This window comes from Adiantum capillus-veneris, chromosome 24 (genome assembly GCF_014529385.1).
Source record: "Adiantum capillus-veneris isolate H3 chromosome 24, ASM1452938v2, whole genome shotgun sequence".
In the NCBI taxonomy this organism is placed as follows: domain Eukaryota; kingdom Viridiplantae; phylum Streptophyta; class Polypodiopsida; order Polypodiales; family Pteridaceae; genus Adiantum; species Adiantum capillus-veneris.
In genome coordinates, this window is record NC_140954.1 from 110935319 (window position 1) to 110955366 (window position 20048).

Sequence of the window (20048 nt, forward strand, 5' to 3'; positions counted from 1 at the left end):
GGATCTCCTTGCTTGTTTTCGAGCCCTGGTCACTGCTCAATAAATGTGTGAGCTTCAAATAGACTTTTTCTGCTTCTCTTTACTCTTTTTTCCATCATGGAAGCGGAGCGGCACGACATCGTTAGTGCAGTACAGCTAGAGTGGTCTTTGTGGTCACGTGATGTGGAGAGCGACATCATGCCCACGTGTAGGTGGTTTCATCTTCTCTCCACGCTTGTTGCTAATCTTTTTGCAAAAGATGATGATGTATTTGTCCAACATGTAAATACACAAGACTATATCTTCTTGATGTGGTGCTGTAGCATTGCAATGGGTTTTTGTTGTGTCTATCTTGCAGGCTTCGGTGAATATGGTAGGGTTTTGGGAAGATCCAAGCAAGAAGGTGGGGTGGAAGAGCTGAAGATCGCAAAGAAGGTGTTGAGGGGGGTGGGAGACAATGTGGAGTCATGGCAAGTGGGTTGGGCGGCGGTGAACAACTTCGATGGCATAGAAAGGAGGGATTTGAGAGTTCTGGCGGAGACGAGGATGAGCAGCGGTGTGCCATTGCTGGAAAGGCTAGCAGAGCATGTGGATGAGAAGAGCTCAAGGTCACTGGTGTATGTGAGGATGGTAGTCCTACACTATCAGTATAGTCTAAAGAAAGAGGAGGAAATGCCACTACTGAAGGATGGGGAGGAAGCTGGTGGGAAAGCCAAGGCAGCTGTGGGACGGCGAGAGTGTAGAGGGCATGCTCGTCTGCATGGTACCTCTTGCATTTGTGGGTCATTTGGATGAGTCTTGCTATGATGCTGTGGCTTCTATTCGGCCCAGCGTGGATGCATACCGGTTTCAAATGGAGTTGGAGCTTTTTCTCTTCATTCAAAGGCAGCGCCAATATATTCATGAGCCACCCTCATGGAGCCCATCGTCGCAATCCTGGGAGATGTGGCCCGCGCTCTTCTGCTCTCTCTCTCTCTCTCTCTCTCTCTCTCTCTCGGGATAGTTTCCTACGACATAAAAATTCTCTTCTTCTTCTTCTTCTCGTCCTCTCTCTTTGATTGTATGTAGATGAAGTAGGACCCTCTGGAGGTCTTGGGATGAGGCCCTTCTGCACCTCTCTCTCTTTCTCTCTCTCTCTCTCTCTCTCTCTCTCTCTCTCTCTCTCTCTCTCTCTCTCTCTCTGTGTGTGTGGCGAGGGGCTCTATCATGAGGGTGAGAGAGCTAGCTCCTTTGGGGCCTGACAAGAGGTAGCCCTGCACCTACAGTAGGAGGTGGGATTTTGGAAACTTAGTAATGAATAGATTTTATTCGCGTGCGAGCTAGGAGGGTTATTTTTGAAATTTTGAATGAAGTCTTCCTGCTTGCCTTCAAAGCATTCGACATCAAAGGAGCTTCACGATGCAGTTTGCAAGCTCATTGAGAAACCTTTTTACAATCATGTCAGTGGCCTTCTAGACCCCCCTGAGACGATCGTGCCCCCAATGATCTTTGTCAGTGAGGGCCTGCACCCCATGTGAGTATTGCTTGTTGAAGCTGTTTCTAAAAGTTTGTACTGGAATAAGATAAATGAGAGGGTTCTGGCCTGCATATGCACAAGGTCTCTTGAGCACCTTACTTCAAGACAGTGTCTGTGTGATTTATGTATGCAATATCAAAAATGAAGAAAATTTAACTCCATGAGAGGACTTGGTTTTTCTTTAAAATCTGCTATTGATGTGTTAGACTTGCTTAATGAAATCCCACAACAATGATGGCTAGTGTGCGCGGTTAAGGAAGGCGTAATTGCTGACCGAGGTATGATAAAGGTATTGGATGACAGTTTTGAGGTAGTGGCCATTAGGATTGTGAACTTGTATTGCACCACTTATAATACAAGTTGTGTATTGTATAGCTCCCAAAATGGTAGGGAAGGTTCCAAAGGAGGTTTTTTGTATTGAGGCAATTTAGATCAGATTGGCGGCGGTGTCGGACTGTCATTTTTCTAAGGAGTTCCTGATGTCTTTCTCTTGGTGAAGATTTTTTTGTAGTAGCTCATCAATTTTGTTTTGTTCTTGATAGTTATCAAATTTAGGCCCCTAATCTAATTTTCTATGGATAATCTACACATTCTTTAGTTGGCATATTGCTCATTATCACTAATGGGCTGGTGGTTTGATGCTCGAGTGCGAGAGCTTCTTGATTTTAGCATTTACCTTGACATCAATGATGAAGTCAAGTTTGGATGGAAGATCTAGGTAGATACCTGAGTGGCTATTGGCAATGCTTGTGAAAACTTTACATGTTCAAGTTTCGAGTCTACCCTTGATCCAACCTGCCTCGCTTTCCTTGCATAGCGAGACATGGTAGAACACGGACATAGTTTGGAGAGCATCAAGGAAAGTATTGTAGCAAGGGAGCCTGACTTTGATGCCTTCATAGGTATGTAGTTGGTGATATATTCTTGTATCATTGTGATCTCCCAAGGCCATGGTGAAATACTAAAGTTTGTGATGAATACGGACACTCAAAAGAAGTATGTAGATGTAGTGATCCTAGTGTTGCCCACACAATTCGTTCCGGACGACGTTGAGGGCAAAGTCCTGCGTGTGCTCATGATAATGAAAAAGAGCGTGCCTCACTTCAAACCAGTGCATTTTTTTTAATCAAGGTTCCACCATCTCTTGGGTGCCTTGTGGCCAAAAACTCACATGCTCCTACCCTTGCATCAAGCTCTTCTATGGTCCTGATACGTACTACGACAATGAGGTATGTTTTGTGCATGGCTATATTGCCCATGCATATGCCTATGTAGTGCCTATGCCTTAGTACTACATACGCATATGCGTATGTCTATGTGGTGCTTAGGAATAGGCAGTGCGTGCCGATATTGCATGACAAATGGGTCCAAGCCTCGGGGTTGTTATGATAGAAAATGCTTGCAGAGCATTTGTATCATTGATCATAATGCTATTTATTGTGTCTACATTAACAACATATCCTCACTTGTTTTGTACATCCACGTGACTGTCTTGGAGATGAATGGCAATTTGACAAGCTAGAGGAGCTTATTTATGTTGAGAGCCGTTTGAGCAACATTTCAAGCAAATTCTATGGAGAGATTACACAGAAAATTCTAAAGCATGCCAACTACCCAAACCATGGCCGGATTGAAGATCCGAGAGGTCTACGAGAGCATCATTGGCAAGGAAGGTGCAAACCTAAAAGCTATGAAGGCCTGAGGCTTTTCCTTTTTGCAGGCTCTTGTACTGCATTTTTCTCCATAAGATAAAGAGTGGCGCCATCTCTATACAGAATCCTTCCCCTTCTCATCTTTATTTGTCTTCCTCTGTTTCCCCAAGCATGTACAAGTACATATATGGTATGCCCGATGGTCTTACAAGATTTCTTGTGCAAAATATTGTACAATACTTGCTCAGGAAAGTAGTTCCTGCTTTGAAAAGGTTCATTATTTTCTCTTCCTGCTATGCCTTAACATGCTTTATTTCAAGGCTTGCTAAGGAGAGTGAAACTTGTGGACAAGTTTGTGCCCTGCAGTGGAACGCCGATTTTGGAGTGCTCAAGGGTTGTTGAAGGCCTTGGATTCTGTTGCTGTAGAAAAGACATGCAAAGATTGTCTTACCATTCTACTTACACAATTGTGGACAAATGGAGAAAGCTGCCCATTATAGCCACATAGCAAGCTATTGATGGAAAAAAATTTCCTTTTTAGAAAAGGGGCATTAACTAAGCATTGTTTATGTACATGTGGGCCATGTGAGAGATATTTAACATTTATTTTTCTAAGTAGTGGGTTAGACACACTTTCTTATCTTCTTCGTTTTGTACACCATTTTGATTTTCCACCTTGTTACAAAGGTATGTAATTTGCATTGATATAGTCAAAGTGTGATTTTTTGTTTAATTTTGTGGGCCATGATGAGTTAAGCCTTATTACTTTTTGGTAAACTGTATTCTCTATACAAATCTCTTAGCCACAAGCTCTACTTCACATACACTTCATATACTTGGTCATGTTTTACCTTATGCACTTCTCATGTATTTGCTTATTTTTTATCTTGTAGACAGGCCTTGTGATTTTATCACTTGTTGGCACTGCCTGCTTGCTTGCAGGTAGTGATATGGGGGTGATGCCTATCAATTTGTGCACACATTTTTTAGGCTTTTTAAAGCTATTTTTTAGGTCCCTAATAAAAATAGATTATATTTTTCTCTCTACCGTTCAAAGCAGTCGAGACTCTCTCTCTCTCTCTCTCTCTCTGCTTGTGTGTGTGTTTCTCTGCTCTGCTCTGCCGATCAACGCAGTCAAGAGCTCTCTCTCTTTCTCTCTCTCTAACAGCAGGTAGTGCCGCCGTCTACACGCTAGTGTCGGCCTTGTTTTTATAGATTCTTGCTATAAAATTCAGCTACTACTACTTGAGGTGGTTTTGAAGCAACCGGGCCTCCAGGGGAGGGGGTGCAGTTAGTGGAGGGTAATCAATCCCCCTCCGTGTGGGCATCGATCGATGAGCACGTAATGGGCTCCTGGATAGGTGAAGAGCTTGGAGTTGCAGCTCCCCAAGACCAGTTCCAATTCTGTAGGGAGCCTTCTCTTTCATCGTCACAGAGAGTTTGTTCGAGCAGAACCAGAGGGCATGCCTCGACAAGGCCATTACAACTCTGTGAAAGAAACGAGAATGCATTCCATCAAAAGCTCAACGTGATCACTGCTTTTCAAAAATCCCTGAGGGACTGTGCTAGAAATAAGGACCTTATGAGAGGCACTAGAATTCATGAGGATGTTTTGCATCAGGGTCTGCTCGAAAACTGCTCTGATGCTTTGATCGCCATGTATGCAAAGTGTGGTGCACTCACAACAGCTAAGGAATTGCTCTACACTCGCAACAGCAGAGATGCTTCCGTTTGGACCTCTCTGATTGCAGCATATGTTCGAGAGAAGAAGTTTCATGAAGCTTTTAATTGCTTTGAACACATGCAAGATGAGGGACTCTGTCCATCTGCAGTTACATACGCTTGTATTTTGAAAGCCTGTGGTAGGTTGAAGCTAATCAGGAAAGGGGAACAATTGCATGATGAGATCTCCAGGCTAGGGTTACTTGAAAAAGACATTGTGCTAGGTACAACCCTCATTGATATGTATGCCAAGTGTGGTGCTCTTACCAAAACACAAAGCGTGCTTGAAGAGTTGCCTTTGCGCGACGTGGTGGCTTGGAGTGCATTAATAACTGGCTATGCCCAGCAAGGCCAAGGTGAAGAAGCTCTAACATGCTTAGAACGAATGAAGTGGGAAGGGCTCTCTCCAGATTCAATGACTTATGCTTGCATCTTGAAGGCCTGTAGCAGTGTAGGAACTGTCTTGAAGGGAGAAGAAATTCATGCAGACCTTGTCAAACAAGGATTGTTGAGAAGTGACACTGTGCTTGACACAGCCCTTGTAGACTTGTATGCTAAATGTGGTTCTGTTGCAAAGGCTCAACAACTGCATGAAGAGCTTCCCTCTAAAGACGTCGTTTCTTGGAGTGCACTTATTTCTGGATATGCCAAAGAGGGCAAAGGTGAAAAAGCATTCGAATGCTTCCAACGGATGCAACACGAGGGCCTCTCCCCAAATGCAAGAACTTATGCATGTGTCTTGAATGCTTGTGGCAGCTTAAAGGAAGCCGATGAAGGGAAAAGAATTCATGATGAAATAGCTAGGCAGGGGTTGTTGAGGAATGATGTGGCGCTTGGCAATGCTCTTCTGGATATGTATGTCAAGTGTGGTGAACTGGAAAAAGCTCACTCAGTGCTTGAGGAGCTTCCTTCAAGGGATGCTATCTCTTGGAGCACATTAATTGCAGAATATGTTCAACAAGATCAGGGCGAGCAAGCCTTGAAGTGTTTTGATTGTATGGAAAATGAGGGCCTTTCTCCAGATGCAACTATCTTGGCTTGCATCTTGAAAGCGTGTGGCATGACGAGGGCTGAGGACAGGGGAAGACAGATACATGAGAAAATTGCTAAGGGAGGGTTTTTGGGTGACAATAAGATGCTAAGTATTGCTCTTGTGGACATGTATGCCAAATGTGGTGCACTTGGAATGGCACAAAGTGTGTTTGACGAACTTCCTTCTCGGGATGTTTTTTCTTGGAATGCATTGATTGCAGGATATGCCCTGCAAGGCCAAGGTGAACAAGCTTTGAAATGTTTTGAGCAGATGCAATTCGAAGGGTTCACTCCTAATGCACTGACCTTTGCATCCATTCTGAAAGCTTGTGGTAATCTAAGAGCGATTGATAAAGGGACACAAATTCACAATGAGATTATGAAGCAGGAGCTACATAAAAGTGATATTGTTCTCGGCAATGCCCTTGTGGATATGTATGCCAAGTGTGGTGCACTTGCAAGGGCAGAGGGAGTACTCAAAGAACTTCCTTTGCAAGATGCTGTCTCATGGAATGCACTTATTGCAGGATACACACAAGAGGGCCAAGGTGAGCAAGCATTGGATTGCTATGTGCAGATGCAGCAAAAGGGTGTCTTACCAAATGAAGCAACCTTTATCTGTGTTTTGAAAGCATGTGGCAATTTAGGGGCTGTGGAAAAAGGGCAACAATTTCATGAGGAGATTGACAAGCAAGGGTTACTCAGAGATAATGTAGTGTTTGGCACTGCCCTTGTGGATATGTATGCAAAGTGTGGTGCTCTTGCAACAGCAGCACGAGTACTTGAAGAGCTTCCCTTTTGAGACGCTGTCACTTGGAATGCGCTCATTGTAGGATATGCTCGTCATGGCCAAGGTCATGAAGCACTAAACTGTCTGAAGCGCATGCAGTGTGAGGGCTTTTGCCCGGATGCAGCCACATTTTCAGGTGTGCTTAGTGCTTGTTGTCATTTAGGTTTACTAGACACTTGCCATGCTTACCTTGTAGAGATGAGCACCAAATATGGTGTGAAGCCACATCTAGAGCACTACACTTGTATGGTTGACATATTTGGACGTGCAGGGCAACTTGGGAAGGCAGTGAAGATGATTCAGGAGTTGCCATCTTCTGATCATTCAGTACTTTGGCATGCTGTTCTGGGTGCTTGCCAGAAATGGGGAGATGTTAAGGTTGGAAGATGGGCCTTTGGACAAGCCATGAAAGTAGATAAAAGTGATTTGGCAGCTTATGTCCTTATGTCTAATGTTTACAGAGCAGTTGGCATGCAAGAGGAGGCAGAAAGAGTTGAACTCATGAGAAGGATGAATGCACTAAGTTAAAGCTTAAAGGGCCATTGGCGCCCGAGTTTGAGGTCTAACTTAAAGGTAGAAAATGAGGATACTCCAAGCCGTTACATAAGCAAGCAACTTGTCTATGTAGTAGTGATGGTAAGGCCCAATCTACAGAAAGGATGGTGCATTCAGGCAATGCTGTTGTTGAGATGCTCTTTGGTTGCGTTATGAAAGAGCAAGGAGTTCAATACATGGTAGAGCTAGAGGATCAGGTGCAATGCTGAAGAGGCTTGTTTGCTGAATCTTAGCAGCCCATTTAGCCTGTGTATATACAGCGTAGTAACCACTCGACAAATGGTTCCACAGTGATTTATGTGTAATCCTTGCTATTACAATGTCAAAAATACGGGAAAAGAAATTGTCAAACCGTTGCATTAGAGTTGTTGAAAGCTACAAAAATATATTGTTGGACCCTTAACATTTTAAGGTAAAATGTTGAAGTAAATTATGAAAGAAATAAAAGATACAAGTAGCTCAAATAGAAGTAAAGAGATAACCTAAAAGGTGGGGATGAACTAGTACATTTGACTGCCATAGCACTGAGAGGCCTATGAAAGACAACAAGAGGAGTACAAAGGAACTTGAAGATCTCAAGTGTGAAGACCCACAATAGGTTTTTTTGCCAGTCTTCAAGATGACTACCTTTTGGATAGTACTTGCTTTGGTTGCCAAAGAGGCCATGCAGTCGGCCCAAATGAATGTTAAGACAATGTTCTTGTGTGGTGATTGAGGATATTTACAGGCAACAGCCTAGGGGTTTTGTTGAGAGCAGCAAAGAGAAATTGGTGTGTAAGTATGAGAGAAGCCTTTATGGTTTGAAGCAAGCAGCACGGGAATCGTATCAGACGTTTGGCGCTTTATAGTCCATGGGGGGGACCAAAACCCATTCTGAATATCCATCAGGATAGAAAGTCTCCTTGTTGAGTACCAAGCTGTTAATCTCCTATACCAAGGTTAGGATTGGTACTACCTTTGCACGGTCAATTTGGGAGCATTGTTTATTGATCTAGCAATTTGGGAGGCCAATATAGTATCTTGGGTTGAAGGACTGTTCTCTAAAAAACCACCAAGTTCTTGCCTCTCCACATTGCCCAAAAGCAGGAACCTCGAAAGGCATGCTGCAACAATATGTTAGTGCCTTCGCATTCTCCAAATAGAATTTCTTGCCAAGTCAAAGGTTGGGGTGAATGGGCAAGACAAACAAATGCTATGTGGTTTCTTTCTCTCTTTTGTATCTTTGAACCAAACCATCCCCTATGCCTCCTCTTTTGAAACTAATAAATTGGCTCACATGGATGCATTGAGGGACCCAGGTGGGAGGGAAGTAGTGCAACAGAAAAGAATGTTCATACTCATACTTGTACAGAATGCCCAAATGGCTTCAAATCTATAGCTCCACTAAGCTGAAGACTAGTAGAGTGACCCATCTTTTGTCAACCTTGTCTTAAGTTGTGAGGGAGACTCCTAACATTTTCCAAGACAGTAAATATACATAGCCAACTTTTGTGCTGGCATTCTCATGTGAGATTTCCATGAGAAGGTGGGAAAAGAATTTATGAGTTGGATTGTCCATGGTGTATATATACCGGAGAATCCACACACATTTTTTTTTTTTGGTAATATGGAGAACCCCCCCCCCCAACCCACCCACCACACACACACACACACACACACACATACACACTCTTTGATCCGAACTAATGTTGAACGTTGAACCACATCGATGCTAGGTACGTATAAAGCCCACAAAGGGTTGAAAGAAGGTATCAACCTAGGAGGGATATACTTGCTAAGCCATATGGAGTCGAGGTTTGCAACCTAAGATGAATGACAAAGTAGTGCATCCAACTCTTAGAGGCGGCGACTTCAAACCATGAATCCTACATCTTTAAGGAATTACCTTGACATTGGCACATAGCACCTCATTGAGGGATAGGTTCCTACAGCTATTGCAAGGTCTCAAGTGTTATTGATCAATATTCCTTTTCATCAGTAGATGGAACCCCATTGGAATTCTAGCTATTGCAAGGTCTCAAGTGTTATTGATCAATATTCATTTTCATCAGTAGATGGAACACCATTGTAATTCCCAAGAGTATGAAAAATTGGCCATTTGTGATAGGATAACAACCTAAGGTACATGTCCACTAGGAAGGTTTTTCATGGTTGATCAGAGATACTTGCAAGAAAAAAAACCATCTAAGCAGTGCCAAAAATAGTTAACTGAGCTGATTTTACTCAAAAGAAAGTTGTTCTCATCTCCAAACAGATGTAGACACATGTCTTCATCAGCCCCCCAATGCCCATGCATCAATCCAACTGTCATTTTATTTTTGACCAGCCAACTTATAGCAATAGAGGCTATGGCACACAGGACAGTAACAAGGGGGCATCCTTGCTCGATCGACCTACTTAGAGGGATCTATTTAGTTAAAATATTGTATTACCAAATAAAACATGCACACATGGTATGGATATATATTTGCCATATCCCCTTGTCATGCAATGATTGAAAATTAAAATTCCATTTAATTCTATCAGAAGCCTTATCAAAATCATTTTGTAAAACATGTGTCTCAACTCCCTTGCAAACTCCCTACCTTCCTAGAGTGCAATAATGATATCAAGGATGAACTTGTCTTTGATAAATCCCTTATAAAGTAACTATCAGTGGTGGAAACTTCTTAGCCAAGGACAAAGAGAAAATTTTGTAGATAGAAATTAGACATGTGACGTGTTTCCAATTTGCTAGGTCCTCTTACATCCATTCTTATGTATAAGATTTATGACCCTTAAAGTAATACACGCAAGAAAATTATTTTCTCTCAAGGTTTATTGCCATACCAATATTCAGCATGGCACTAGAAAATCTTAGGTTTTCCTGCATATTGGATTAGTAGCTAGCATCTCGTCGGCTCATTGGAGAATAGCAATGACCATAAGGGAGAGATCAATATGGTGTTGTGGAGCCAACAAGTGCTAGCTCAATTGATAGAGCAAGAGCCTCTTGTGTCAAGGTCTTGTGTTGAGACCCCCTTGACAACTCGCGTGACATGTAGCCCCTAGGGGCTTCTCCCCTAGTCCAAATGATGGATTGAACAATCTTATCCGGCCAGGATGCTCCACCTCACAAAGTAAGGTGTGTGAGTTGTAATCTCAAGTTCTACTCTCTCTCTTAAAAAAGAAAAAATGATGGTGTTGTGCAGTAATAGGTCAGCATGTTCACTAGCTTTTTTGCCTAACCAGCTAGAGAGTATCGAGCTTCAATGATTTGTGTGCACTCATGTCCACACATGATGAGGGTTTCATGGAAGGAGACCAAGACCAAGCCCAAGCCCAAGCCCAACATGCAATCATGATGTTTTTTCTATCTCTCCAATGCCCCCCCCCCCGGCCGAGAAGTAGTGCAACAGAAAAGAATGCTCATACTCATACTAGTAGAGAATGCCCAAATGGCTTCAAATCTGTAGCTCTACTAAGCTAAAGGCCAGTAGAGTGACCATCATTTGTGAACCTTGTCTTAAGTTGTGAGGGAGACTCCTAACATTTTCCAAGACAGTAGATATACATAGCCAACTTTTGTGGTGAAATTCTCATGTGAGATTTCCATGAGAAGGTGGGAAAAAAATTTATGGGTTGGATTCTCCACGGTGTATACATACAAGAGAATCCACACACACACACATTTTGATAAGAACTAACAAATTTTAAGCAATGTCTTCCTTGACCATTTTGTTGAACATAGAACCATAACTTAATACCTGCTTTGAACCCTTTTTGGGCTCTAAACGTGTATAGCGCATGCACGCGCGCGCACACACACACACACTTTGATCATAAATAACAAATTTAAGCAGTGTCTTCCTTGACCATTATGTTGTACGTCGAGCCACATCAATGCTAGGTATAAACCCCACAAAGGTTTGAAAGAAGGTATCAAGCTATGAGGGATATACTTGCTAAACCATATAAAGTCAAGTTTTGCAACCTGAGGTGAATGAAAAAGAACTGCATTTTCAAGTCTACTCTCTCTTTGAAATTTTTTTTTGGTGTTGTGGAGTGCTAGGTCAACATGTTCAATAGCTTTTTTTGCCCAACCGACCAGAGAGCATCGAGCTTCAATGATTTATGTGCACTCATGTCCACACATGATGAGGGTTTAGTGGAAAGGAGACCAAGCCCAAGCCCAAGCCCAAGCCCAACCCCAACCCCAACCGCAACATGCAATCGTGATGTTTTTGTTGGGCAAAGGAGTGTTACCCCCCCCCTCCCCCCCGCCCCCCCCACACAACACAACACAACACACACACACACTCACACACACACACAAATTAATCTCCTTGCTTTACTTTGTAGCTTAAATTTTTTTTTTTTTTGAGTTTGCAAGGTCATCTGAAAGAAAACTTGTGGTGTTAAGTCCCGCCGGATGCAACTAAGAGGAAAATCTTCATATGGAAATCTATGTTCAAAGGTCTTTTTTATATTTTTCATGTCGTTAACAATCACATAATCGTGCAAAAAATATAAAGGTATTCCTAATGGCTTAAAAAAATGAAAGGTATTCCTAGTTCAAAGAATCTCTCAACAATAACAAAAAAGATGTGCTAGTCTATAGCACATAGCAATGGGTGATGATGAAGCACGTAGATTTGTAATAGTATTAGCTGAAAAAGACGAATACAACATTGCGCGCGCACGAGAGAGAGAGAGAGAGAGAGAGAGAGAGAGAGAGAGAGAGAGAGAGAGAGAGCTTTGAAGAGAAGAAAATGCTCAAGAGAAAATAAAGGAGAAGAGAAACACCTCTTTATATGGACACAAAAGGTCCTTTGACTTTCCACCTTCGTATGCCTTTTGACTTTCCATTTTCATTTGTCTTTTCATTTCCTAAACTCACCTTTCACTTATGCACTTAATATATTTTGAAATAATTTTTATTTTTTTGAGATTGGGGAGACCTAATTGTGCAATAAAGTATCCCTTTACTTGACTTTACAGCTTGGAACCCTAATATGGGCACGACGATGCAACTGACTATTAAAAAATAGGTAATGCTAACATTGAACGATGCAATATCCCTTGTAGAAATAGAGTTATAATATATGTTGTATTTTACTTTCCTTGCTTCAATTTACTCATCACAAACATGATATTGCCAAAAATCAAGAGCATCATAACGGACTCCAACTACATAAACAACCTACTAGTTTGCACTCTCTTGTATACATATAATGAATATGTAGGTGATAATACAAGACAATCAATAGTAAACCAACACATACAATATCCCCTGATAGATTGGGACATGTACACACTTAAGTTGAGAGATAGACTCCTTCTATATTGACAACGCTAACTCAAAAGTATATCCAAACACATAGATGAATGCGAATGGCAAAGAACTTATACAAAAGATAAGAGCAGGTGCTACAAGAACGGCTATACTTCTTAGTGATACTTCACATAGAACATACACATATGTATTTTGTTTATGTTCTAAGAAATTCAAGTCTTTTATTGGTTGAATTGTATTAAAATCAAAATGGCTATACTACTTCCGCCTACTTACTGTAAGTACTTAGATGTAACATTTGGTACAATATTCAGAATGTCCTATTGTCAATATTGTTTGTTGACTTGGAAAATTGGTGATAATTGTTGCTAGTTTTAAAATTGTATTTGAATCTTTATACTTTTGTACTGCAATAAAAAAATTCCTCAACCTTGTGCTTTTGTCCCTCCCTCCCTTCTTTGCGTGATGCTGCATCTGGAAAGATTCGCTTGTTTTTATTTTTTCGAAATCATTAGGACATACTTGTGAAGAATAATTTGTAGTTAATCTATTTAAGCTTTAAATACATTGTACATGAACAATCGTGCATACCAAAATCATAGAAGAATTTCTACTTTCTGTTTTGAAGAGTTACTTGTGAAGGTTAATTCATAATTAATCTGTTTAAGCTAGTTATTTTATAGCAAGAGACCATGCCAAAATCATAGAAGAATCCTCTCTTCATAGTGCTAATAGTTTTATTTTTGTTGACAATCTTGTAATTATTAATTTATTTCACACAATTTCCATTGCGTATAAAACAACCCCATCTCTAAGGTATATCAAAACAGTATGTGGAGACCATAAGCCAACTGTTTATTTCACAAATTTCACTAGTTAGATTCCTTAAGTTCAACAATGTTTTTATTATTGTTTTAATGGTAGTTTCATCTTTACATTTTCATATGACTTCGTGCTCCATTCATCACATTTTTGTTATTAGAGCTTGCAAAAATTCGATATCATATGGGCCTCTTTCTCTTATTGTTTCTGAGTTTGTGAAGCTTCTGAGTTTGTGAAGCTACTCGGCATGTACAATGCAATAAGCAAATGAATGAAGGAAATTTGAAACACAATGAAACACGGTTCTAAGTCTTTCTTTGCTCAAACTTACTCAAATTTTGAATTCAAAATGGGAACAAATATGTTGTAGCTTATGCCATGCCTACTCCATCTCTCACATGTACTTAGATTTTCCGGTTTAGGCATTGTGCAAAGTTTTTAGTGTGGATCCACCAATTTACATAGTATCGAAGCAAATTTGCCAATTTATACAGCACGATCATAAATGCATATCTATGGATTTAGGCAGCACTAATACAGGTTTTTCAGTTTAGGCAACACGACCATTAGTGCCAGTTTTCCAATTTAAGTAGCATAAGTGCAGATCCACCGTTTTAAATATCATCAGTGCATAATTTTGGTTTACGCAGCATGCCTAATTGGTGTCAATTTTTTGGTTAGGCAATATTGATTACAAAACTCATACTGTAGTGGTTGGCCACCACCACTTCCAGAGTGATTTTTTCGACTCAAATATGTAATGGAAATGATTTGGATTATATTGATATGAAATTGGAATTGGTTTATAATAATGATGATGATACTAGCATTGATTTAGAGTTGGAATTTATGGATCTTGGATATGAAATGATAATTATGACCAATGATATCCTGATCTATTTGGATATGACACATATTGCGTATTTTAGTGGTATGGGACACTAGAATATGCCGTATGTGGATGATTGAAGCCTATAAGAAAATTAGTCGATATAAGTTTGTCGAATTTTATTTTGATACATATGTTTTCTATATGTAATTTTAATCACTATTTTCAATTGGTTATGATTTGTAGGATAATAATATAGCAGCTAATGAAAATTGCTTTCTTAATTAATGGAGAGTTATGTAATAATGATTAATTATGATACATTCACATGTATTTGTTGTATGATAGAATAGCAAGTACATTTGATTTATGGCTTATGCATTGATTGAAAGATAGCCTATGGATGTTTTCTCAGTTGAGAGCTCTTTACACACAATAGTTATTTTATATCCAAATAGACGAGTTTAAGTATTATTGAGCATTGAATAATATCTATGAATAAATATGTGCAAGAGTCAAATGCTCACTCTTCTTGGAAATAGGGTTGCAGGAAACACACACAGCTTGGAGAAGATGAAGGAAGCTCAAGTCACACAACAGAGAGTAGTATTAATTAGTGTGCAATGGAAATATAAGATAGCCCTAGACTGATGGGCGTATATAGGATGCACGAGAAAAAAAACCTCCTAGTGAGGGAAAAAATGCCCCGGTGGTCCTAAGTGTGTTCACACATAGTACTACCACATGTATATGGTAACAAATCCCCCTCTGGGAGTGATGGGGTGAACGAGAGTTTGCACATAGAGTATAGGGAAGTGCCATGCCCTGAGAACATGATCGGTCCACAGAGGGGAGTAATCCCAAAGCTTTGCAAAAAGCTTCGAACTTCTCATGAGACAATGCCTTTGTGAAAATATATGCAAGGCTGTCTTGTGTTGGCACATAAGCCAAGTTGATCTCTCCTGCTGAGAGCCTCTTCCTGACATAGTGGTAATGCACCTCAATGTGCTTTGTGCGAGCATGAAAAATTGGGTTCCTTGCAATTGACAATGCGCTTTGACTAATCAATGTAGATAGTGTTGGCAGTGTCCTATTCAACACCCAGATCAGCCATAAGGTGTCTAAGCCATACACACTCAATTGTAGCTGTGAAGATTTCCCTATACTCAGCCTCACTAGTGGAAGTGGCCACATTAGGTTTCTTCTTGCTCAACCATGATATGCATGAATTGCCAAGCATGAAACAAAAACCACTCGTGGACAGTCGTGTGTCAAAATAACTAGCCCAATTTGAGTCTGAAAAAGCATGTAAATCTGGCGTCCATGATCCCCCCTTGGGATAAAATAAGCTAAGATGTAAAGTGCCACTCAAGTAGAGAAATATCCTCTTGACAACCTACCTTGGGCTATGCATAAATCTGCTGACCTGTGAGACTGCAAACTGAATATTTGCCCTTGTGTTGCACACATAAATAAGGTAGCCAACGTCAGTTTGGTAAAGAGTGACATCGACAGGATCACCAACATCGTGAAGACTCAATTTTAAACATGTTTCCATGGGAGTGGAAATAGGTTTGCAATCCTCTAGTCCAAACTTACATAGCAATGTCTCTATGTTACTTGTCTGACACAAGGCAATACCACCATCACACTGCTAAAACATTATGCCCAAGTAATGATACAACATCCCCAAATATTTCATCTTGAAAGTAGCATTCAAATGAGCCTTAAATTCAGCAATATGTCTCTCATTTGGTCCAATGATCAGCAAATCATCCACATAGAGAACAACAATGAGAAGTACATCACCCTCACACTTTACATACAACGTGCTTTCTGTTGGACTGTTCCAAATGAGTATCAACTTTCTCCTACCAAGCACAAGAAGATATCTTCAACCCATACAAAAATCTTACATTTGCATACTTTATCCTCTTATCCTTTCTTGACAAAACCGCGAGGCTGCATTACATAAACTTCCTCAAATACATCAACATTCAAGAAAGTAGTAACAATGATTGACTGATGTACATCCCAACCAAAATGAGCTGCAAATGTGCATAGAAAATGCACACTAGTCATATGACAAGTGGGAGCAAAAGTCTCTTCATGATCTATACCTTTTTGTTGTGCATAACCCTTTGCAACAAGTCAAGCCTTATAGAGATCAATCTCACCATTGAGCGTGCGTTTCAACTTGTAAACCCACTTTGTAGCAATGGCCTTTTTGCCAACAGCAAATCACATAAAGTCCATGTGCCATTTTCTATAAATGCATCATATTCAGATTGCATGACAGCCATTCAATTTTCAAATTACGTGCTTCATCAAAAGACAGAGGTTCCTCAACATTGCACATGCTAGACACAGCCAAAGCATAACAATTTGATGCATAAGATGCATGGAGAGAACTTGAACGAGTATGACTAGACAAAGGTGCATCGTATGTACTAGCCATTTAGGCATACCTCTACCTGCTCATTCTCAGTCCTTTCCTCATCAAGTACATCATGTACATCTACATTAGAAATTGGCCGATGTGTAACATTTAAAAAAACCCCCATAGGCTGTACATTTGCCTCCTTGGAATTTACATTCAAACTTCCACCACTAGAAAGAGGCAACAAATTGTCATAAATGTCCTGTGAGCTTACATCACTGTCTCTAGTACATGACAAGGGATGAACAAAATCTTCTACAAACACAACATCTTGTGAAACCACGATACTCTTTGTTTGCGAATTGTACAACATGTAACCTTTTCTTTCAACACTATAACCAACAAAAATCCACTTGACAGCCTTATCATCAATTTTTTGTGATACGTTTATGGCACCAAAGCATAAGCCAAACACCAAAAAAAGTGCATGTGATCAATAGATGCCTTTCTATCATGCCATGCTTCATATGGAGTCATAGACTGCAAAGCTTTCGTAGGACGCCTGCTGAGTACATAAGTGGCACACATGATAGCCTCAAGCCAAAACAAATGTGGCAAAGCTTGACTCTTGGCCGTACTTTTGCCATCTCCATAAGCGACCTATTCTTCCTTTCAGCAACACCATTTTGCTAAGGCATGTACGACACTATACATTGGCGTGTTATCCCACGACTAGCCAAAAATGCATTAAATTCATGAGACGTATACTCCCCATCGATATGAATGTAGGGTGCCCATAGTACATTTTGAGACCGATGCCAAAGAAAAAGTACTCACCGAATGGCAAATCTTGAAGATCTCTCCCTACGAATCTATTCACAAATATGTAGACACGTTTTGGGACTTACATCTCAAAGCCACTGTCTTCAAAAAGATGGATTTTGGAGAGAAAAAACAACAATTTTGTGCGGGTTTAACTGAAGATATGGCGGAGTATGTTAACTCCCAAAGGCCACACACCATATCTGCGGTCATACACCATACCATGGTGGCTTCACGAATCAATTTTCAACAAGGGGATAAGAGAAATATTAAGCCCATGGAGAACAAGGACTGTATTACGTGCCCAAGGGGAAGGAAAATGTCCAAGAGTCTCCTAAAGGCAGGGAGTTTATAAAGGCAAAAAAAAACTCTCTCCTGAAGAGCTTGATCATTATCGTAAAGATAACCGTTGTTTCAAGTGTGGGGAGCAAGGGCACGCCTATCGTGCTTGTCCCCACAAAGATACACAAAATGAGCCTCCTAGAGCTACCTTGGTCAAAATCCAAGAAGAGGATGCTCACCACAAAGGATCTCCTCTATGCCATGCTTGGGGAAAGGTAAGAGAACATGATACTTTTATTAATCTCTTTGAACTTGGTTCTACTCACAATTTTATATCCACAGAGCTGGCCACCAAGCTAGGCATCCAAGCCTATGAGATGGGAGATGTCCTACACGCTAATGGTGCTTTCAAGGGGCAAGAAGCCTTAGTCACTCCCTTAATTCGGAAATTGAGGCTCCATGTCCAAATCTATGTGGATAAGGAGGACTTCTTTATCTCTCCTCTCAAGCACAAGGATGTAATCCTAGGGGCACCATGGTTTGATCGCATGGCTGCCAATGTTAAATTCCCTGAAAGGCAAATCTACTTTAGGTTTAGGAAAAAAGATATGTACATAGATTCTAAGGAGTTGGGTAACACCATACCCATTGTACATATGCAAGCTTTCAATAAGTTAATAAAGAGCTCTATCTCTGTGTACATGATTTTTCTTAAAGATTCTCAAAATGAACCTAATGATTTAGCAAAAGAAAATATAAACAATCACAAGGAATTAGAGTTATCCAATTTTCTCAAGGGATTTTAAGATGTTTTTATTGACAACATTCCTTGTAAACTACCTCCTAAACGAGGCAATGATGACCATGAAATTATACGTCTTCTAGGAAGTTCACCGCCTAATAAACCTCGTTATAGAGTTTGTCAAGCTCAACAAGAGGAGATTATGCAGCAAGTGCATGAATTAGTTGAGAAGGGCATGGTTAGGCCTAGCTCATCTCCATTTTGTTCACTCGTGTTATTAGTGCAAAAGAAAGATGACACATATTGTATGTGTGTCGACTATAGAGCACTAAATAGGATCACTATCAAAAATAGGTATCCTGTTCCACGGGTAGAAGACCTGTTTGATAAGCTACAAGGGTCAACCTACTTTAGTAGGATTGACCTAAAAAGTGGCTACCATCAAATAAGGATAGTCGATCAAGACATTGTAAAGACCGCATTTCACACTGCGTTTGGTATTTACGAATACATTGTTATGCCTTTTGGCTTGACCAATTCACCAGCCACATTTAACCGCTTAATGGAGAAGCTATTCTGGCCTCACTGAACCTTTTCTGGAATGTTATTTGATGATATAATCATCTACTCTAATTCACTACATGAACACAACCAACATCTCCAGGTAATATTTCAAGTCTTACGAGAGAATAAACTTTATATTAATTGAAAGAAAAGTGAGTTTTTCTTATAAGAGATTCAATATTTAAGCCACGTTAACTCTCAAGATGGCATCCAAATGGATGAATCAAAGCTAGAGGTAATAAAAGGATGGAGTAATCCAAGGAATCTACATGAACTAAGAAGATTTATAGGTATGTGTGCATACTATAGACGCTTCATAGAAAAGTTTTCACAAAATCGCGGGACCATTACATGACCTAACAAAGAAAAACGTTAGGTATACATGGTCTTCCAAGGAGAACAATGATTTTGAGAAGCTTAAAGAAAATCTTACCTCTCAACCTGTGCTTACATTGCCGAATCTCTCAAAGACATTTAAGGTCCAATGTGATGCTTGTGGTGTTTTCCTCGGAGCTGTTTTGCTCCAAGAAGGGCACGCCATAGCCTATGAAAGTCGAAGGCTTGACCCTGTTGAGAAATCTCTAGGCATATATGAAAAGGAACTCCTCACAGTTCTACATGCCTTAGACTCGTGGAAGCACTATTTATTGGGGAATTCTTTCATTCTACGGGGACGGATCACCAAAGCCTTAAGTACTTCATGACGCAGACCAAGCTCTCCGACAAACAAATGAGGTGGGCAAATTTCCTTTTGCAATTTCATTTTCATATTGCTCACATTGCTGACAAGCATAATCAAGTAGCCAATGCACTCTCAAGACGGCCGAGAGTGAATGCGGTTTCCATAGAAACTCACAATAATCTATCTTCTATGATAGATGAGTACGCTATTGATTTTGATTTTAGAGATGTGATTTCAGCCCTTGCACTAGGGAAGAAAAAGGAACCATTTACCTTACAAGATGGTTATCTTCTCTATGGCAATAGACTATGCGTTACTAACTCACTATGTGAGAAAGTAATGTATGAATCTCATGCTTCTCCTTATGCGGGGCATAGAGGGATTTAGTCTACCCTAAAGGGGAT

General features: G+C 40.4%; 1 protein-coding gene and 1 pseudogene across 1 annotated transcript; both read left to right on the top strand.

Moving 5' to 3' along the window:
- The first annotated feature begins 309 nt into the window (after window positions 1-309).
- Window positions 310-3549, top strand: LOC147426954 (uncharacterized; annotated as a pseudogene).
- Window positions 3550-4179: 630 nt separating this feature from the next.
- On the top strand, window positions 4180-7886 carry LOC147426955 (pentatricopeptide repeat-containing protein At4g13650-like). The gene has a single exon (XM_086498662.1). The coding sequence runs from the start codon at window positions 4493-4495 to the stop codon at window positions 6701-6703; it is 2211 nt and encodes a 736-aa protein (XP_086354788.1). The 5' UTR covers window positions 4180-4492; the 3' UTR covers window positions 6704-7886.
- The last annotated feature ends 12162 nt before the right edge of the window (window positions 7887-20048 follow it).